Source organism: Canis lupus, chromosome 23, assembly GCF_003254725.2.
Source record: "Canis lupus dingo isolate Sandy chromosome 23, ASM325472v2, whole genome shotgun sequence".
NCBI lineage: Eukaryota > Metazoa > Chordata > Mammalia > Carnivora > Canidae > Canis > Canis lupus.
The window spans coordinates 2,025,070-2,042,780 of record NC_064265.1 but is presented as its reverse complement, the minus strand read 5'-3'; the positions used below and the strand labels follow the sequence as shown (position 1 = coordinate 2,042,780).

The following is a 17,711-nucleotide window of genomic DNA, read 5'->3' as shown; positions in this document are numbered from 1 at the left end:
GTTATATCTAGTAAAGATGTGAGGTTGTATGCTGGTTAACAGAAGATTTTTATTTTTACTATATGTATCTCTAATTTCACAGTGAGGATATACTTCTATAATAATGGTATAATTTTCAAAACCAAGAAGAAAGAGTCAGCATTCTGTTCTGGAGAAAATACTGGTCTTGGAGTCAACTCAGACTTAAGCCCTTGCTCTGCATTCTTCCTAATCTCCTTGAGCCAGATTTCTTCATATTTGCAGAGATAAGAATCACAAAGTTGATGGGGGTGTTGAGAAGCTACATAAATTCAGCTAGAACCAAGCCTAACACCCAGTAATGAAGAGAAAAAAGAGAGAGAACTCTAGACCTCCTGTTGAGGATGTAACAAGTTAGATTACTAACCTTAGCCCACTGACTACTCAAAATCAAAATCAGATTGTGAAGTGTTAACTTTTAAACAGGGAATTTCACATCACTTCCAAAAATATTGAGTTACCTAGTAGGTAATATCCTGTAATCATAGAGAAAATTTGAGATGGATTTCTGTCACCCCTGAGACTAGACTGTCTGGCTGCTCCATCTGAACCACTATCACAGTACAACCTCCCCGTGCCCCTCTTTTCCCCTCTTTGTCTTAGTGCTAGATACCATCTTTCATGGACACTCGCTCATAGGAGAGCTTTTCCATCTCTTAGACTGAAGAGACCAAATTTATGGGCAGCATTGAAAATATTCTGAACCCCCCGACCCTTGGGCTGAAATGTATTTGGTCTCTAGTGCCAAACTAGAAAGGGAACTGACTGAGGAATTCATGAAGGTAAAGATACTGTGGTATGGTTTTGGAGAACAGAAGTAGTTTTCCATTTACAGATTATTTGCCAGTTGGATAGATTTTAATCAGTAATCAAATGTTTTAAAAGATTTTGATTTTACTTATGTTGCATGAAAAATTATTTTGAATAAAGCAAATAATCATCTGTATTAATTGTTTGGGGGAATTATATTCTCTAGGATTTCGAGCAGTCAAATTTACTTTGCACACCAGAGATCTGCTAAGCACAGTATTATATATTCTCAACTCCTGCAGTTTATCTGTTGAACATATCCAAAGCTTGAATAATAATGTGCACTCCCAGCCTCTCAAGGAGGCTAAAAGGATGTCTGACAGGCCCATCAAGTGGGACAAATCTTATTACTACTTTACTGGATTCAAGGACCCTCATGAAGACCTCGAACAAGTCTCAAGAATGGAAACAACCCTAACGTATGTAAAAAAGTTCTTATTTAACTAAGTTTGTTTGTGGTTCATATTTAAAATTAAAGTCTAATTTTCCAGGAAATGTACTTCTATCAATATAGTTAATCCAGTAACCATTATGAAAAAGATATTTCATGTTTCTTAAAGTTGCCAGAATACTTCTAGCTGTATTTAATTTGTGCTCTTTTGATACCAAACACATGCAGGAGACTTATAATTTTTAAAAATTCTGTAAATGGAGAAAGGATATACCTAAGACTATTAAAAAATTAGGCTTCTTCATGTGTTAAGCATTTCTGATTTCTTCAGATAGTTCACTAGTAATGTTCTTTAGTGTAATAATCCATACATGATAAAAATGCATGGAGACAACATTTTAAAACATCATCTAAGGGGTTATAAAGTATAAACTGTCAGCTATAAAATAAACTAGTCCTAGTGATGTAATGGACAGTCTGGGAATTGTGGTTAATAATAGTGTATTTTGTACTTGAAAGTTGGTGAGAGAATAGATCTTCACAGTTTTCATCATAAGAAAAAAAAATTTATATCTATGTATAGTGATGGCTGTTAACAGGATGTACTATGGTGATCATTTTGTAGTATATATCAATAACAAATCATGTTATGTACATGAAACTAATGTTATATGTCAATTATGTCTAAATTTCTAAAAATATCATTTGGAATCTCTTGAGAAAGAATAATTTTTACTTATAAAATCCATGTATGAAATATTTCTCTTTCATTTGTCTTGTTTGTAAAGTCATCATTAATGTTTTTTTGAGTAAGTCCTTTTTGGACTTCGTATTCTGTTCCTTTGGTTGTTTCTTGAGAGTCCATGGCTCACCAGAAGATTCTCACTTATTACAACATGGTAAATTATCCTTCATTCTTTACTGGCAGAGCATTTGCTTTGTAGATTACCTATACTAATTTAGGAATCCCTGCCCTTGTTGTCTAGCCAGATCCCAAATAAAGCTGTAGCAGAGTCTAGCACAGAAAGAGAGGCAGTTATCTCTCTGAAGGCATGGGTATACATGCCTGTGTTGATGATCTATCTCTGATCTATTTGTGTAACTAGTGGGTAGATCACCTCCCAAAATATGTGGATTTTAGTTCGAATTTTCTTTGTAAACTAAAACAAAATAAAAATGTGACTTTGGAAGATGGCGGAAGAGTAGGGGTCCTCAACTCACCTGGCCCCACAAACTTACCTAGATAACTTTCAAAACATCCTGAACACCTATGAATTCAACCTAAGATTTAAAGAGAGAACAGGGATCCCTGGGTGGCGCAGCGGTTTGGCGCCTGCCTTTGGCCCAGGGCGCTATCCTGGAGATCCGGGATCGAATCCCACATCGGGCTCCCGGTGCATGGAGCCTGCTTCTCCCTCTGCCTGTGTCTCTGCCTCTCTCTCTCTCTCTCTCTCTCTCTGTGTGTGTGACTATCATAAAAAAATAAAAAAATAATAAAGAGAGAACAGCTGGAATGCTACAGAGAGAAAAGTTATTGCTTTTAACAAGGTAGGAAGACAAAAAATGAAAATAATAAAGAATAAAGTGGGGGAGGGGAACTGCGACTAGCAGGGCTAAGGTGGAGTGGCAAGAGACTCCAGGGCAGGAAAGCCAGCCCCGGAGAAGCAGGAACTTTAAAAATCCGCACCGGAGTTTTACCTGATGGAAAAATGCTTAGCAGGGAAATTGGGCAAAATTCCAGGAGGGGCAGTGAAGCCTCAAGATTTCTGGAGTCACTATAAGAGGAGGGTCGCCCAGAGGGAAGGCTCACCGTAAACCGCGGGCCAATATTGGTAAAGGGCTGGAGCTCCGCAGGGCATTTGGGAGAACCCAGGTGGCTAGTGGCCAGCTCTAGAGCTCCCTTTACCCTAGAGCCTGGCAATGGAAGGAGGTGGCTGCACCCTGTTCCCTTCAGGAGAAGCGGCCCCCCGGGAGTGCAGGTCAAGCCACACAGGGACCTGGATCCCAGGATGCTCAAGAGAACAAAGCTGGCAATCCTGCATTTCCCCTGGGACAGGAGGAAGCAAGGAGGGCACAGGACAGTGAGAACTCTCCTACCGCTGAGTGCCCCCAAGCTGTGGAGATTAGTGCACCTGCGCCTGCCCCCCAGGAGCATCTAGGCCAGTGTGGACTGGGAGCTGTGGTTAGCTACTCACAGGGAGCTCGACTCCAGAGCTGGAGACCTGACCTCCGCCATCATTGTTGTTCCTCTTTGTTTCACCTTGTGCCTGGGAGAGGCAGGGCCTCTAGGGAACAAAGGCCTTACTGGATAAACAGCTCACACTGAGCCGGGCACCCGGCACGGGGCGGGGCATCTCCCCCAGGTGCACACACCTGAGAATCAGTGCAGCAGGCCCCTCCCCCAGAAGACCATCTGGAAGAACAAGGGAAGAGCAAGTTTATTGACCAAGCAGCACCGGAAAGCTGAGAGAAAATAATATATAGAACTAGAAAGTCCTTTTTTTTTTCCTTTTTCCATTACAACTCATTTTTATATCAGACTAAAAATCTCCAATATTTTTTCTCTTTTCCCACCTTAACTACAATATTTTACGAGCTCTTCATTTTTAAGTATTTTCTTTTTTAACTTTCATATTTCTACAATTACATGTCTTAGATATATTTTTCACTTCTGGATTCCCTTCAATGTATTCAATTTAATTATGGTAGATATACAATATATGAGTATTTGTTTTTTGTTTTTTCTGCCTTGTTTTGTTTTATAATGGTGGAAGTTAGTATTATCTTCTAAGACACGACCAGTATACACTCAGAACCATGTGGAGCACTGTGTTGGTCCATTCTGTGAGATTATATTCTCTCTTCCTTCCCATTCTGCCCCCCTCTTTTATCTTGTTTGTTTTTGTGGTCAATGTTGGGGCTTTCTATAAGTATTGCTGGTTTATATAAATTTGGGATTGAGGATCTTCTAACATACAGAACAAAATACACTCAGAACCAAGAGGTTCACCCTCTAGGACCCCTCAGGTAGATTATATTCTCTCTCCACTACCATTTACTCACTACCACCATCCCCCCATTTTAATTTTCTTTCTTTTTCCTCTTTACTTTGTTTTTTTGCTTTGTCTTTTTTCTTCTTTGTTTGTGGTTTTTGGCTTTTTACTTTTACTGCCTTGTTTTAAAATTTATTTTTCACCGTAGTGTTCCTTTTTTATTTTGTTGTTCTGTTCTTTTTCTTTTATTTTCTGGTTTCTTATCTCTTCAGAATAATGTAGGGTGTGTTTTACTTAGGTTGTGGTTCATATTTTTGACTCAGCCTGCTCATAGAGCCACTCTGTACTGGACAAAATGACTAGAAGGAAGAATTCACCACAAAAGAAAGAACCAGAAACAATACTCTCTACCACAAAGTTGCAGATTTTGGATTTCAATATGACGTAATTCAATTCAGAAGTACAATTATAAACCCACTGGTGGCTCTGGAAAAAAGCATAAAGGACTCTAGAAACTTCCCTACTGTACAATTGGGATCTAATCAGGCCAAAATTAAAAATAGATTAACCTAAATGCAATCCAAACTGGATGCTATAACTGCTAGGATTAATGAAGTGGAAGAGAGTGAGTGGCATAGAAGACAAGTTGATGGAATGAAAGGAAGCTGGGGTAAAAAGAGAAAAACAACTAAGAGGAAAGGCTGAAGGAAATAAATAATGGCTTGAGAAGGAAGAATATACATCTAATTGGGATTCCAGAAGAGGCTGAGAGAGAGACAGGATCACAAACTATATTTGAACAAATCATAGCTGAGAACTTCCCTAATCTGGGGAAGGAAACAGGCAATCTGATCCAAGAGATAGAAAGATCCCCCAAAAAAAATCAATAAAAACCATTCAACACCTAGATATTTAATAGTGAAATTTTCAAATTTCAAAGAGAAAAAGAAAATTCTTAAAGCAGCTCCAGACAAGAGATTCTTAACTTATATGGGGAGAAATATCAGAATAACAACAGACCTCTCCACAGAGACCTGCCAGGTCAGAAGGGCTGGCATGATATATACAGGGTACTAAATGAGAAGGACATGCAGCCAAGAATACCTTATCCAGCAAGGCCCTCATTCAGAATAGAAGGAGAGATAAAGAGCTCCCAGGAGAGGTGGAAACTGAAAGAATATGTGACCACCAAACCGGCTCTGCAAGAAATATTAAGGGGGACCCTGTAAAAGAAAAAGGGAGCCCAAAGAAACAATCCACAAAAACAGGGACTCAATAGGTAATACAATGACACTAAATTCATATCTTTCAATAGTTATTCTGAACATGAATGGGCTAAATGATCCCATCAAAACACACAGGGTATCAGACTGAATAAAAAAGTGAGACCCATCTATATGCTGTCTACAAGATACTCATTTTAGATCTAAAGACACTTCCAGCCTGAAAATGAAGGGGTGGAGAACCATTTACCATTCACATGGTCCTCAAAAGAGCTGGGGTAGCAATCCTCATATCAGATAAATTAAAGTTTATACCAAATACTGTAGTAAGAGATGAAGAAGGACACCATATTATACTTAAAGGGTCTATCCAACAAGAAGACCTAACAATCATGAATATTTATGCCCCTAATGTGGGAGCAGCCAAGTATATCAATCAATTAATAAAAAGTAAAGAGATACTTAGATAATAATTCACTAGGAGACTTCAACATGGCACTTTCAGCAAATGACAGGTATTTTAAGCAGAACATCAACAAAGAAACAAGGGCCTTAAATGATACACTGGACCAAATAGATTTCACAGATATATACAGTACTTTCCATCTGAATGCAACTCAATACACAGTCTTCTCAAGTGCACATGGAACTTTCTCTAGAGTAGTCCACATACTGGGTCACAAATCAGGTCTCAACTAAACTATTGAGATTTTCAGATTACAATGCTTTGAAACTAGAACTCAATCACAAAAAGAAATTTGGAAGAAACTGAAATACATGGAGGTTAGAGAGCATCCTACTAAAAGATAAATGGGTCAACCAGGAAATAAGAGAATAATTTTAAAAATTCATGGAAACAAATGGAAATACAACATTCAAAACCTTTGGGATACAGCAAAAGCAGCCCTAAGAGGGAAATACATTGCAATACAAGCCTCCCTCAAAAAATTGGAAAAAACGCAAATACACAAGCTAACCTCTCACTTAAAGGAATTGGAGAAAGAACAGCAAATAAAGCCTACACCAAACAGAAGAGAGATAATAAAGATTAGAGCAGAACTCAATGAAATATAGACCAGAAGAACTGTAGAACAGATCAACAAAGCCAGGAGCTGGTTCTTTGAAAGAATTAATAAGATAGATAAACCACTAGCCAACTTTATTAAAAATAAAAGCAAAAAGACTAAAATTAATAAAAACGTGAACAAAAGAGTAAAGATCACAACCAATACCAAGGAAATACAAACGATTTTTAAAATGTACTATGAGCAGCTATATGCCAACAAATTAGTCAATCTAGAAATGGATGCATTTCTGGAAAATCACAATTTACTAAAACTGGAACAGAAAGGAAAAAAAATAAAAACCTGAACTGGCCAATAACCAGTGACGAAATTGAAGCAGCCATCAAAAACCTCCCAAGGGATCCCTGGGTGGCGCAGCGGTTTGGTGCCTGCCTTTGGCCCAGGGCGTGATCCTGGAGACCCGGGATCGAATCCCACGTCGGGCTCCCTGTGCATGGAGCCTGCTTCTCCCTCTGCCTGTGTCTCTGCCTCTCTCTCTCTCTGTGTGACTATCATAAATAAAAAAATAAAAAAATAAACCTGTACTCTTAAAAAAAAAAAAAAAAAAAAAAACCTCCCAAGACACAAAAGTCCAGGGCCTGAAGCCTTCCCAGGAGAATTCTACAAATGGTTTAAAGAAGAAATAATACCTATTCTACTAAAGGTGTTACATAGAAAGGGAGGGAATTCTTCCAAACTGGTTCTATGAGACCAGCATTACCTTGATTCCAAAACCAGACAAAGACCCCACCAAAAAGGAGAATTATAGTCCAATATCCCTGATGAGCACAGATGCCAAAATTCTCAACAAGATACTAGCCAGTAGGATCCAACAGTACATTAAGAGGGTTATTCACCATGACCCACTGGGATTTATCCCCAGGATGCAAGGGGGGGTTCAACATTTGCAAAACAATCATGATAGATCACATCAATAAAAGAAAAAACAAGAACCATATGATCCTCTCAGTAGATGTAGAGAAAGCATTTGACAAGATACAATATCCATTCCTGATTAAAACTCTTCAAAGTGTAGGGATAAAGGGAATAGTCCTTAATATCTTAAAAGTCATTTATGAAAAGCCCACAGCAAATATCATTCTCAATGGGGAAACACTGGGAGCCTTTCCCCTAAAGTCGGGAACACAACAGGGATGCCCACTCTCACCAGTGTTATTCAGCATAGTACTAGAAGTCTTAGCCTCAACAATTAGACAACAAAAAGAAATAAAAGGCATTCAAATTGGCAAGAAGTCAAACTCTTCCTCTTAGCAGATGACATGATACTGCATATAGAAAACCCACAAGACTCCACCCCAAGATTACTAGAACTTATACAGCAATTCAGCAATGTGGCAGGATACAAAATCAATGCCCAGAAATCAGTGGCATTTCTATACACTAACAATGAGACTGAAGAAAGAGAAATTAAGAAGTCAATCCCATTTACAATTGTACCCAAAAGCATAAGATACCTAGGAATAAACCTAACCAAAGAGGTAAAGGATCTATATGCTAAAAACTACAGAAGACTTCTGAAAGAAATTGAGGAAGACACAAAGAGATGGAAAAACATTCCATGCTCATGGATTGGAAGAATAAATATTGTGAAAATTTCTATACTCCCCAGGGCAATTTACATGTTCATTGCAATTCCTATCAAAATACCATGGACTTTCTTCACAAAGTTGGAACAAATATTTTTTTAAGATTTGTATGGAATCAGAAAAGACCCCAAATAGCCAGAGTAATATTGAAAAGGAAAACCAATGCGGGGAGGTGGGCATCACAATGTACTACAAGCTGTACTACAAAGCTGTGATCATCAAGACAGTGTGGTCCTGGCACAAAAACAGACACATAGATCAGTAGTACAGAATAGAGAACCTGGAAATGGGCCCCCAACCCTATGGTCAACTAATATTCAACAAAGCAGGAAAGACCATATCCACTGGAAAAAGGACAGTCTCTTCAATAAATGGTGCTGGGAAAATTGGACAGCCACGTGAAGAAGAATGAAACTAGACTATTCTCTTACACCATACACAAAGATAAACTCAAAATGGATGCCTTTTAGTTTTGTTGACTGTTTTCTTCACTGTGCAGAAGCTTTTTATCTTGAAGAAGTCCCAGTAGTTCACTTTTGCTTTTGTTTCCCTTGCCTCAGGAGACACCCCTAGTAAAAAGTTGCTATAGCCTATGTCAGAGAGGTTGCTGCCTGTGTTCTCCTCTCGGATTTTAGTAGTTTCCTATCTCACATGTAGGTCTTTCATCCATTTTGAATTTATGTTGTTTATGATGTAAGGAAGTGGTCCAGCTTTATTCTTTTGCACGTTGCTGTCCAGTTTTCCCACCATGATTTGTTGAAGAGACTGTATTTTTCCCACTGCATAGTCTTTCCTGCTTTGTTGGAGATTAATTGACCACATAGTCATGGGTCCATTTCTAGGGTTTCTGTTCTGTTCCATTGATTGATGCTTATTTTTATGCCAGTAAAAATATTTTGATGCCATACTGTTTTGATCACTACAGCTTTATATAACTTGAAGTCTAGAATTGTGATGCCTCCTGCTTTGCTTTGCTTTTTCCAGGCTGCTTTGGATATTTGGAATCTTTTGTGATTCCATACAAATTTTAGGATTGTTCTAGTTCTATGAAAAGTGCTACTGGTATTTTGATAGGGATTGCTTTAAATATGTAGATTGTTTTAAGTAGTATAGACATTTAAACAATATTTGTTCTTCCAGTCCATAAGCATGGAATGTTTTTTCCATTTCTTTGTGTCATCTTCAGTTTCTTTCATCAGTGTTTTACAGTTTACATCTTCAGTTTCTTTCATCAGTGTTTTACAAAGAGTACAGGTCTTTCACCTCTTTGGTTAGGCTTATTTCTAGGTGTCTTATGGTTTTTGGTACATCAACAGAGCTTTAAAAAAAACTAATACTACTTTAAAAATATATATATCTGTGATTACTAAGCACTATTTGGATGATTTTATTTTTTATAAATTTTCCAAATAAGAAATTCAACATTTCTTAAAGTTCTTGATGAGTGAAGGTTAAAACGTATGGTGTAACTATTTTATTATAAAATGAAAATAAGATGACTCCTAAATCTCAATAGTAATTTGAATGGACTTCTCCCCATTAAAAATAAAGGGTTCAGATTTTACAAATGACTACGATTGCAAAATTAAGAATTTAAATTATTTTTGTGGCAAAATCAGGCATTAATGTCCTTTCAAAATCCAATAGAGAATTCTCATTTAAAGAGTAATGCAGATCTCTGTCTCCTAGTTCTAGAGTATGGACAGTCAGGATAACCATGTATTTCCATATTGGACAAGAAGGTATACTTTTCTCTTTGCCTTATGACTTAATTTGCATAAACTATAGGTTGTCTAGTGATCTCCTGAGATCAGATTTAAAAATCAAATTATATAATAAAAGACATTAGGTAACAACATTAGATAATAAAAGACTCATCTTTCCCTAGTGGAGGTAATAGGGTCATGGAGGAAATAAGACAAGTACAGAAATTATTGTAGAAATTATACAAACGGACTGTGATTGTGTCTCTCAAAAAGAGATCCTAAAAAAGTCCCTGGCCAGTCATAGGACAGAAGTTAGGGGGAGAGTATGTCCAGAAAGATTTTAAAGTAAATGCTGCTCTTGCCTTACTTCCAGTTTGTCTTCATAGTTTTTTCTTAGAGAAGAATAGGATCATTCAAAAATGCTTAATGGGAATCTGCATTACTACTTACTGCATTATAGCTTACTAAGGATCTGTTACTACTGGTTTCTCTTCCCTGCATCCTAGAGTCTATATTCCCCCTAATATTAAATATTCAGTTTTACAAAAATATTTTGTCATGTCATTCCCCTTAATAACTTGTGCATTATCCAGAGAAGCATTTCCCAGTTGGTACCCTACAGATCCTCAGGGACTTATGGGAGGTTCATGGAGGTGGCTGAGGGAAAACAAAGGAATGTCAGTGGGAGATGTGCTTTTTGGAATTTTTGAAAGATGGAAAGCAGATGGGAGGAGAAACAAGTCTTACCTCCCCTCTACAACTTAACTTGTCTTGGAAGGTCCAACCAATGTCATAAGGAAAAGAAATGATTAAGATGATGACCCCTATTTTTTTCCACAGTAAATACTTTACCAGTTTTCCTTTCAGTTAGTTTATTTTGAAGAGATACTTAGAGCTGTGTAAACATCATTTTACGTGAACTCCCTAGCCTGAAGCTTCATTGGTGATTCTTTTTTTTTTTTTTTTTTTTCCGTTGGTGATTCTTGCCTGAATCATATATTACTATGATGGTTTCCAGATAGTAATTTTCTGATTTTACCATCCCTTCAAGCTGGCTCCTCTGTTCCTGTCATTCCTTGGGAAATCTCACTTTCTGATTCATTAAATCATTCCAAGCTCTTCTGGACCATTCTGCCCTAGTGTTTGAGTCAGCCATTTTGCCAGGAAGCTCTGGTTCTTTTTAGTAAGGAATGGTTTTTAGAAACCAAGACCTGGGGGCTACATGTGTTCAGTAGCTCCTGAACCTCTCTTGGTTGAAGCCAGGAAACCTGTATCTTTATCTATATTAAATGCTGTGTTTAGAAGCTTCATTTTTATCTCACTGTTTAGGAAAAAAACAAAAAAACAAAAAAATTGTTAAACTAGACCAGTTGATTTTTTTTTTTAAGGTTTTATTTATTTATTCATGAGAGACACACAGAGAGTGGCAGAGACACAAGCAGAGGGAGAAGCAGGTTCCCTGCGGAGTCCCAGGGATCCCAGGACCCCAGGATTACGACCTGAGCCGAAGGCAGATGCTCAACCATTGAGCCACCCAGGCATCCCTAGACCAGTTGATTTTTATATACTAAATGTAAGAATTCCAGAAATCAAGTCATAAGTGTATAATCTTAAGATTGTATTTGTCTACACTTAAAGACATTTTTTGTCACCAAACCAAAGACAGTATGTTGTTTGAGAATTCATTTGTCAGCAAGTCATGCTTTCTCTTCTATGATTTAAGGTAAATTGAATAACATATATTAATAAATGAGAAAAATGTTGAAAAACTATAATGTGATAGTTAATAATAGTGATGTAAAGTGGATATTTTTATTTATTTTCTTACTACATTATGCAGAGATGACAAAGTTTTTACCAGTACCCTTGAAAAGGGAATAGGAAGAGTTATTAATTACAGCACAAAGTTAGTGAATTAAAAATATCGAATACCAGGACGCCTGGGTGGCTCAGCAATTCAAGACCTGCTTTCGGCTCAGGGCATGATCCCAGGACATGGAATCGAGTCTCACATCAAGCTCCTGCAAGGAGCCTGCTTCTCCCTCTGCCTATGTCTCTGCCTCTCTCTGTGTGTCTCTATGAATGAATAAATAAAATCTTTTTTTTTTAAATGTCGAATACCTTTTCTTAGAGGGTAAGGTCCCGACTCTTCCTTCATGGTCTGTTCCCCCACCGCCCCCCACTCTTCTTCGCTCGTCTAATTTTGTACATCCCTCCATCTGGGCACAGTGGTTCACCTTAGGGTTTCTTGTGCACTAGTGTGATTGGCAAGCCCTTCCTCCTCACTAATCTGCCTGGAAACATCTGATACATCTCTCAGGTTACAAGTCACATATCACCTATTCTGTAGAATCTTACAGACAGAATTAATTCTTCCTTTGTTCCCATAGAGGTTCATCTATCCTATTCTTTATAAAAAAAAAAAAATTATTTAATTATTTGAGAAAAAGAACATGAGCAAAGGGAGGGGCAGAGGGAGATGGAGAAGCAGACTCCCCACTGAACAGGGAGCCCACCACAGGGCTCTATCCCAGGACCCCAGGATCATGATCTAACCACCCAGGTGCCCCTCATATATCTATATTCCTTAATAGATGTGTCTTCCTTTGCACAGTGATTTTATCTTCCTTAAATCCCAACACAACACAGTATCAGGCATTTCAAACAAATACTTGATAAATGCATAAAGATTTTATTGGTTCCAAGGTTATCAATTTGATAATTTTTAAAATGTTTATTGTGTCAGCACCTGTTTAATCATATTCTAGTTATGATGATTTCCTTTGCATATATAATAAAATTAAATTCTTTTTAAATTAAATTAATTATGCTAAACCTATTGCTGTATTTCCAGAGATGGGATAAAGGTTTAAAAATTCAAGATACTTCAAAACCTCTCCCTTATGTGTATTACAACTTTCAGTAGGCTGTACCACACATCACTCATGTACAGGTGAGAGGATAAAACCACTACTTCCACCAGAGCAAATGGGTAAATAATGTTATGGTACAACTAATAAAGTAAAAAAGTCAAATTCAGAAGACCCATCTAATGGTGCTGGGGACATTTAAAGGGTATTGAATATGTCCTAATGAAGGAACTTACAAGGATTACCTTGTGGGTTCTAGCTGGGTAGACTCCGACTTCTTACTTTAATTAAATCTTGGTCATTAGTGCCTGAGCTCTCAATGCTTACTCCCTCATAGTCCCTCTGGTGGCCAGATAACCACTCCAGTCTCCTTACCATAGAGCCTCTCAAAACACCTGTCTTTCAGGCCGCTCTGTTTACTTCCCTGGTGCTCACTGCCACCCTTCCGCATGCCCCACTGAATTTAGTGCTCCTACTTCAGGCTGTACTCAACATTCCCCACCTTGTGTTTTGCTTCTACTTTGGTAAAGGTTTGGTTGGAAACTGAGTTTAACACTGGGGCTGTTTTACTGTAGTGCCTATGTCTTTTAATACTAGAAATATTTGCATTATACTCAGTAATAAAAGCGTATATCTCTGTTTTTTTTCTTTCTAGATCTTGGTTAGATAACAATGGGAAAAGTGCAGTTAAAAAACTGAAGAATAGTTTGCCACTTAGAAAAGAACTAGACCGTTTAAAAGATGATCTGTCTCATCAGCTTCAGCTCTCAGACATCAGGTAACAAAGACAGAACCTAATTTAGAGGCTAAAATAAGCATATATTATCTACTGGTAAAGCTTTCCAGGAGTTAGATATTTGCATTTTTAACTTTAATTATTCTGATAACTATAAGTAGTCTTCTGTTATCTTTTTCTGAAAGTAATCAAATGTTCGTCTATGTAAGAAAATTATTAATTTCTTGTTTAAAATAGTGAAGTAAGGTTTAGATACTGACATTTTTACCATAACAGTTTAATTTTTAAAGTAATGTTTATAAGAAAAATATCCTTTCCATATGCACATAATATATAAAAAGTAATTATTCCTCCCTCCTATGTATTCTTGATTCTGTGTTGTATAGCATGACTTTTCAAAGACGTTTTCATTAACCTGGAAATCGCAGTTACATAACGATAACAGGCATTTATTATAAATACAGATTTAACAGCTGTTAAAACAGTAAGGGAGGGGAAAGGGGCCCTGATGTGATGCAGCTGTGGAAGTTCCTGTTATAAGAACTCTGAGAAGCTGTTGTCCAGTCTCGTGCTTCAACATTCCATTTATTGTTCGTTGTGACCTGTTTTGTTGTTTTCAACAATTATCAGGATTCTTTTTCTTCTTTTGAACTAAGTGACTACTTGGGTATCTAATAGCACCTTTTCTGGTGCCTACGGAGTACTGATAATACATGTATTGTTCTTATATATTCAAATCATAGTTTGGGGTTTTTTTTATCATGGTATTTTATAAAAGATAATTCAGATTTCAAGAAAAGCGTGTAGGCTTGGGGTGTGTGGAATGTTTGGCTTTGTGCTGATAGGTGCTGTTTTATCATCACATCAGTATTTTTAGGCCCTGCTTTGATTAATAAGGGCTTCTTCCAATTCCACAGTCTAGTAGCATGGGCTTTTCTAGCTAACACCCAAATAATAAGATCCTTTTTAAAAGTTTGTCAAATAAATTTATGTACATAAAATTACCTTTTTCTACTACAAATTCTAAATGATCTGACAAAGAGGCTGGGATTAGGAAAATAAAAGGATTTTTTTTTTTTTTTAGGATTTCTTAAACATGAAAAGAAACAAGCATTATATTACAAATATGTTGTAGAAATATCTCAGTTTTGATTTCTGCCATGGTAAATATCAATAAATGTAGAACACATAAACAAAAGCTCTTTGGGTTCTCCATTTTTAAGAGTGCAAAAGCTTTCTGAGACCAAAACAATTGAGGATTATGGATACAACAGCTTTCCACTATTGGAAGATTAGCCAGTGCTTCCAAAAGATGTGGAAACATTGTGACCTGTGACATTGTTTCTAACTCTAAGCTGCCTGCATGAGCGACCATTTATTAATGAGAACTGTATTTAGGGGATCCCTGGGTGGCTCAGCGGTTTAGCGCCTGCCTTCAGCCCAGGGCGTGATCCTGGAGTCCCGGGATTGAGTCCCGCATCGGGTTCCCTGCATGGAGCCTGCTTCTCCCTCTGCCTGTGTCTTGCTTCTCTCTCTCTTTGTGTCTCTCATGAATAAATAAATAAAATCTTTTAAAAAATAACTAGTAGCTTATTTAGTAGTGTACATTCTTTTAAATTATATCATTTTCAACTATGGGTTAAAGGAAAATTTTTGAAAATCGACTTTATCAGAAATTAAATTCACTAGAATCAATGATAGGATGAAGAAGGAACCTAAGTTTTTTGAGAGCTTGTTTTAAGTGCCTTATACCTTCACATATATTCCCTTCGATTTGTGCTACCTGTGCTAAACGAAGTGATCCCATTTTGTATGTATGAAATGGAAACATTAGGAAAGCTAGCAGCAACTTGTTAAGGTCACAGAGCTAATAAATCACAGCATTAGAATTCAAAGGTGATGTTCTGAGACTACTAACAACCAGTGCTCTTTACCTTTGCACACCAGTGCCTCTGTGACACCATGTGAGTATCAGGTTCCATTTCATCACTAATATTCGGTGTTCATTTATAGGATAAGTAGGTTACATGTCATAAAAATCACCTCCCCTAGAATAAGACAAAAAGAATCAGATCTAGAACTAGTATTCCTAATTAGGACTTAAATCTAAAACAAAATCATCATCATTGAATGATGTGGAGATGAAAAAGATGATAAGTGTTCTCCATTTAATTCCCTTGTTTTAAAATAGAAACAGCATAGTGTATTTGCTTATTTGAAATGTTTGGGTATCTGAACATAGTAGTAATATTTTTACCCTCTAGCATACCATTCATTTTCAATTTGGTTGCTTCATAACAAAATGAGCTAGTTGGAAAACATATGCCTACTTGAGAAAGAAACTCACAGGAATCAAGCAGCTGGGGGTGAATGCATGCTTCTTCCCTCAGGGAGGCCTCGTGTTAATGTGCCTGTGTACTCTGTTGTACTAGGTGGCAGAGGAGCTGGGGCATTGCCCATCGCTGTAGCCAGCTTCATAGTTTAGGCCGCTTAGTGCAGCAGAACTTGGAAATTCTTAAAAATGCCAAAGGTAAGCAATTTCCATTTTCTTTTAAAATATCACTCAGCCGCTATACACATCTGTAAATTGTGGAGTAAAACTAAGTGTTAAAAGACCTCTACAGGGGGCAGCCCTGGTGGCGCAGCGGTTTAGCGCCGCCTGCAGCCCAGAGCGTGATCCTGGAGACCCTGGATCGAGTCCCACGTCAAGGTCCCTGCATGGAGCCTGCTTCTCCCTCTGCCTGTGTCTCTGCCTCTCTCTCTCTCTCTCTCTGTGTGTCTCTATGAATAAATAAATAAAATCTTAAAAAAAAAAAAAAAAAAAGACCTCTACAGGGATGCCTGGGTGGCTCAGCGGTTGAGCGTCTGCCTTCGCTCAGGTCATGATCCCGGAGTCTGGGATCGAGTCCAGCATCGGGCTCTCTGCGAGGAGCCTGCTTCTCCCTCTGCCTGTCTCTGCCCCTCTCTCTCTCTCTCTCTTTCTCTCGTCCCTCATGAATAAACAAATAAAATCTTTTAAAAAATAAAATAAAAGACCTTACAGATGTGACTTCATCACAGCTGAACTTTTAAATCTGTTTCTTTGAATAAAACAGCAACATAAATTAGACTTTTAGGGGTGCGTGGGTGGCTCAGTCAATTGAGTGACTGACTTGATTTCAGCTCAGGTCATGAGACCTAGCCAGTATCATTGGGCTCCACTCTCAGCAAGGAGTCTGCTTGAGATTCCCCCCCATTCATGTGCACATGCATGTGCACTCTTCCTCTCTCTAAAATAAATAAATCTTAAAAAATTTTTAATTAGCCTTTAAGCTTCTACTGAATTTAAGCCTGAATTTGTATGCTTAAAAAAAAAAAAAAAGTGTATCTCTGGATAGTAACCAAAGGGTTTGTGTTTTATCATCAGGATGTACAATAATATTTACAGACCGATCCGGGATGAGTGCAGTGGGCCATGTGATGCTAGGAACAATGGATGTCCATCATCACTGGACAAAAGTAAGGAAGTTTCAAAGCAAAAAAACTCTGATTTGTCATAGACCTACTTTTGTTTCAAACTCTATTATGTCAGTGAACTAAAAAACTCGAATCACAGTTTCAGCTGTTTTCAGGATCGATGTTTATTGTCATGTAGTTAAAATACTTCCGGGCCTCATTTTTAAGTCAATTTTTATTTGGAAATTTTATAGTCTTTTCTGAAGTGCAGCCTAAAAAGCCTGCATTCTATTGTTTTTGGTTTTAACAAATTTACTGTGTTATAATGAACATACAATAAACTGCACATATTTAGTTGTATAATTCAATGAAATTTAACATGTGTAAATATCCATGAAGCCATTAACACAATCAAGATGGTGAATATATCCATCACCCACAAAAGTATGCTTGTGTCCCTTTGTAAACTCTCTCCTCCATCCCACCACCCTTCCCCAAGCAACCAATAGGCTGCTCTCTGTCACATAAATCATTTTATATTACTTGAATTTCATATAAGTGGAATCACAAAGTATGTATTTCTTTGGGGGAGAGGGTTCTGTTTTCTTTATTCAACATAATTATTTTCAGATTCATCCATGCTATTGCACTTTTCAAGAACTTATTCCTTTTTATTCCCATGTAGTGTTTCATCATATAAATATACCAATTAGTTTATCCATTTATCTATTGATGGACATTGAATTATGTCAGTTTTGGCAATTAGAAATAAAGCTATTAGGAACATGATGTCCATATGCACATATATTTCCTTTTCTCCTAAAGGTGGAATAGTTAGAACATATGTTAGGGTATTTT

General features: G+C 37.4%; 1 protein-coding gene and 1 long non-coding RNA gene across 6 annotated transcripts in view; one reads left to right on the top strand and one right to left on the bottom strand.

Moving 5' to 3' along the window:
* LOC118352014 (uncharacterized) overlaps positions 1-3,591 on the bottom strand; it is a 55,125-nt gene extending 51,534 nt beyond the window's left edge. Inside the window, exon 1 of the long non-coding RNA XR_004808395.2 lies at positions 3,415-3,591. This is a non-coding gene — a long non-coding RNA (uncharacterized LOC118352014). The remainder of the gene's footprint in view (positions 1-3,414) is intronic.
* The window catches only part of TCAIM (T cell activation inhibitor, mitochondrial), a 53,684-nt gene that overhangs the window by 28,926 nt on the left and 7,047 nt on the right, over positions 1-17,711 (top strand). For all 5 annotated transcript variants that reach the window (XM_025461472.3, XM_049099646.1, XM_025461471.3 and 2 more), the window contains exons 5-8: positions 995-1,247; positions 13,338-13,460; positions 15,851-15,948; positions 16,825-16,916. In XM_025461472.3, coding sequence (XP_025317257.1) covers positions 995-1,247; positions 13,338-13,460; positions 15,851-15,948; positions 16,825-16,916 — 566 coding nt within the window. The remainder of the gene's footprint in view (positions 1-994; positions 1,248-13,337; positions 13,461-15,850; positions 15,949-16,824; positions 16,917-17,711) is intronic.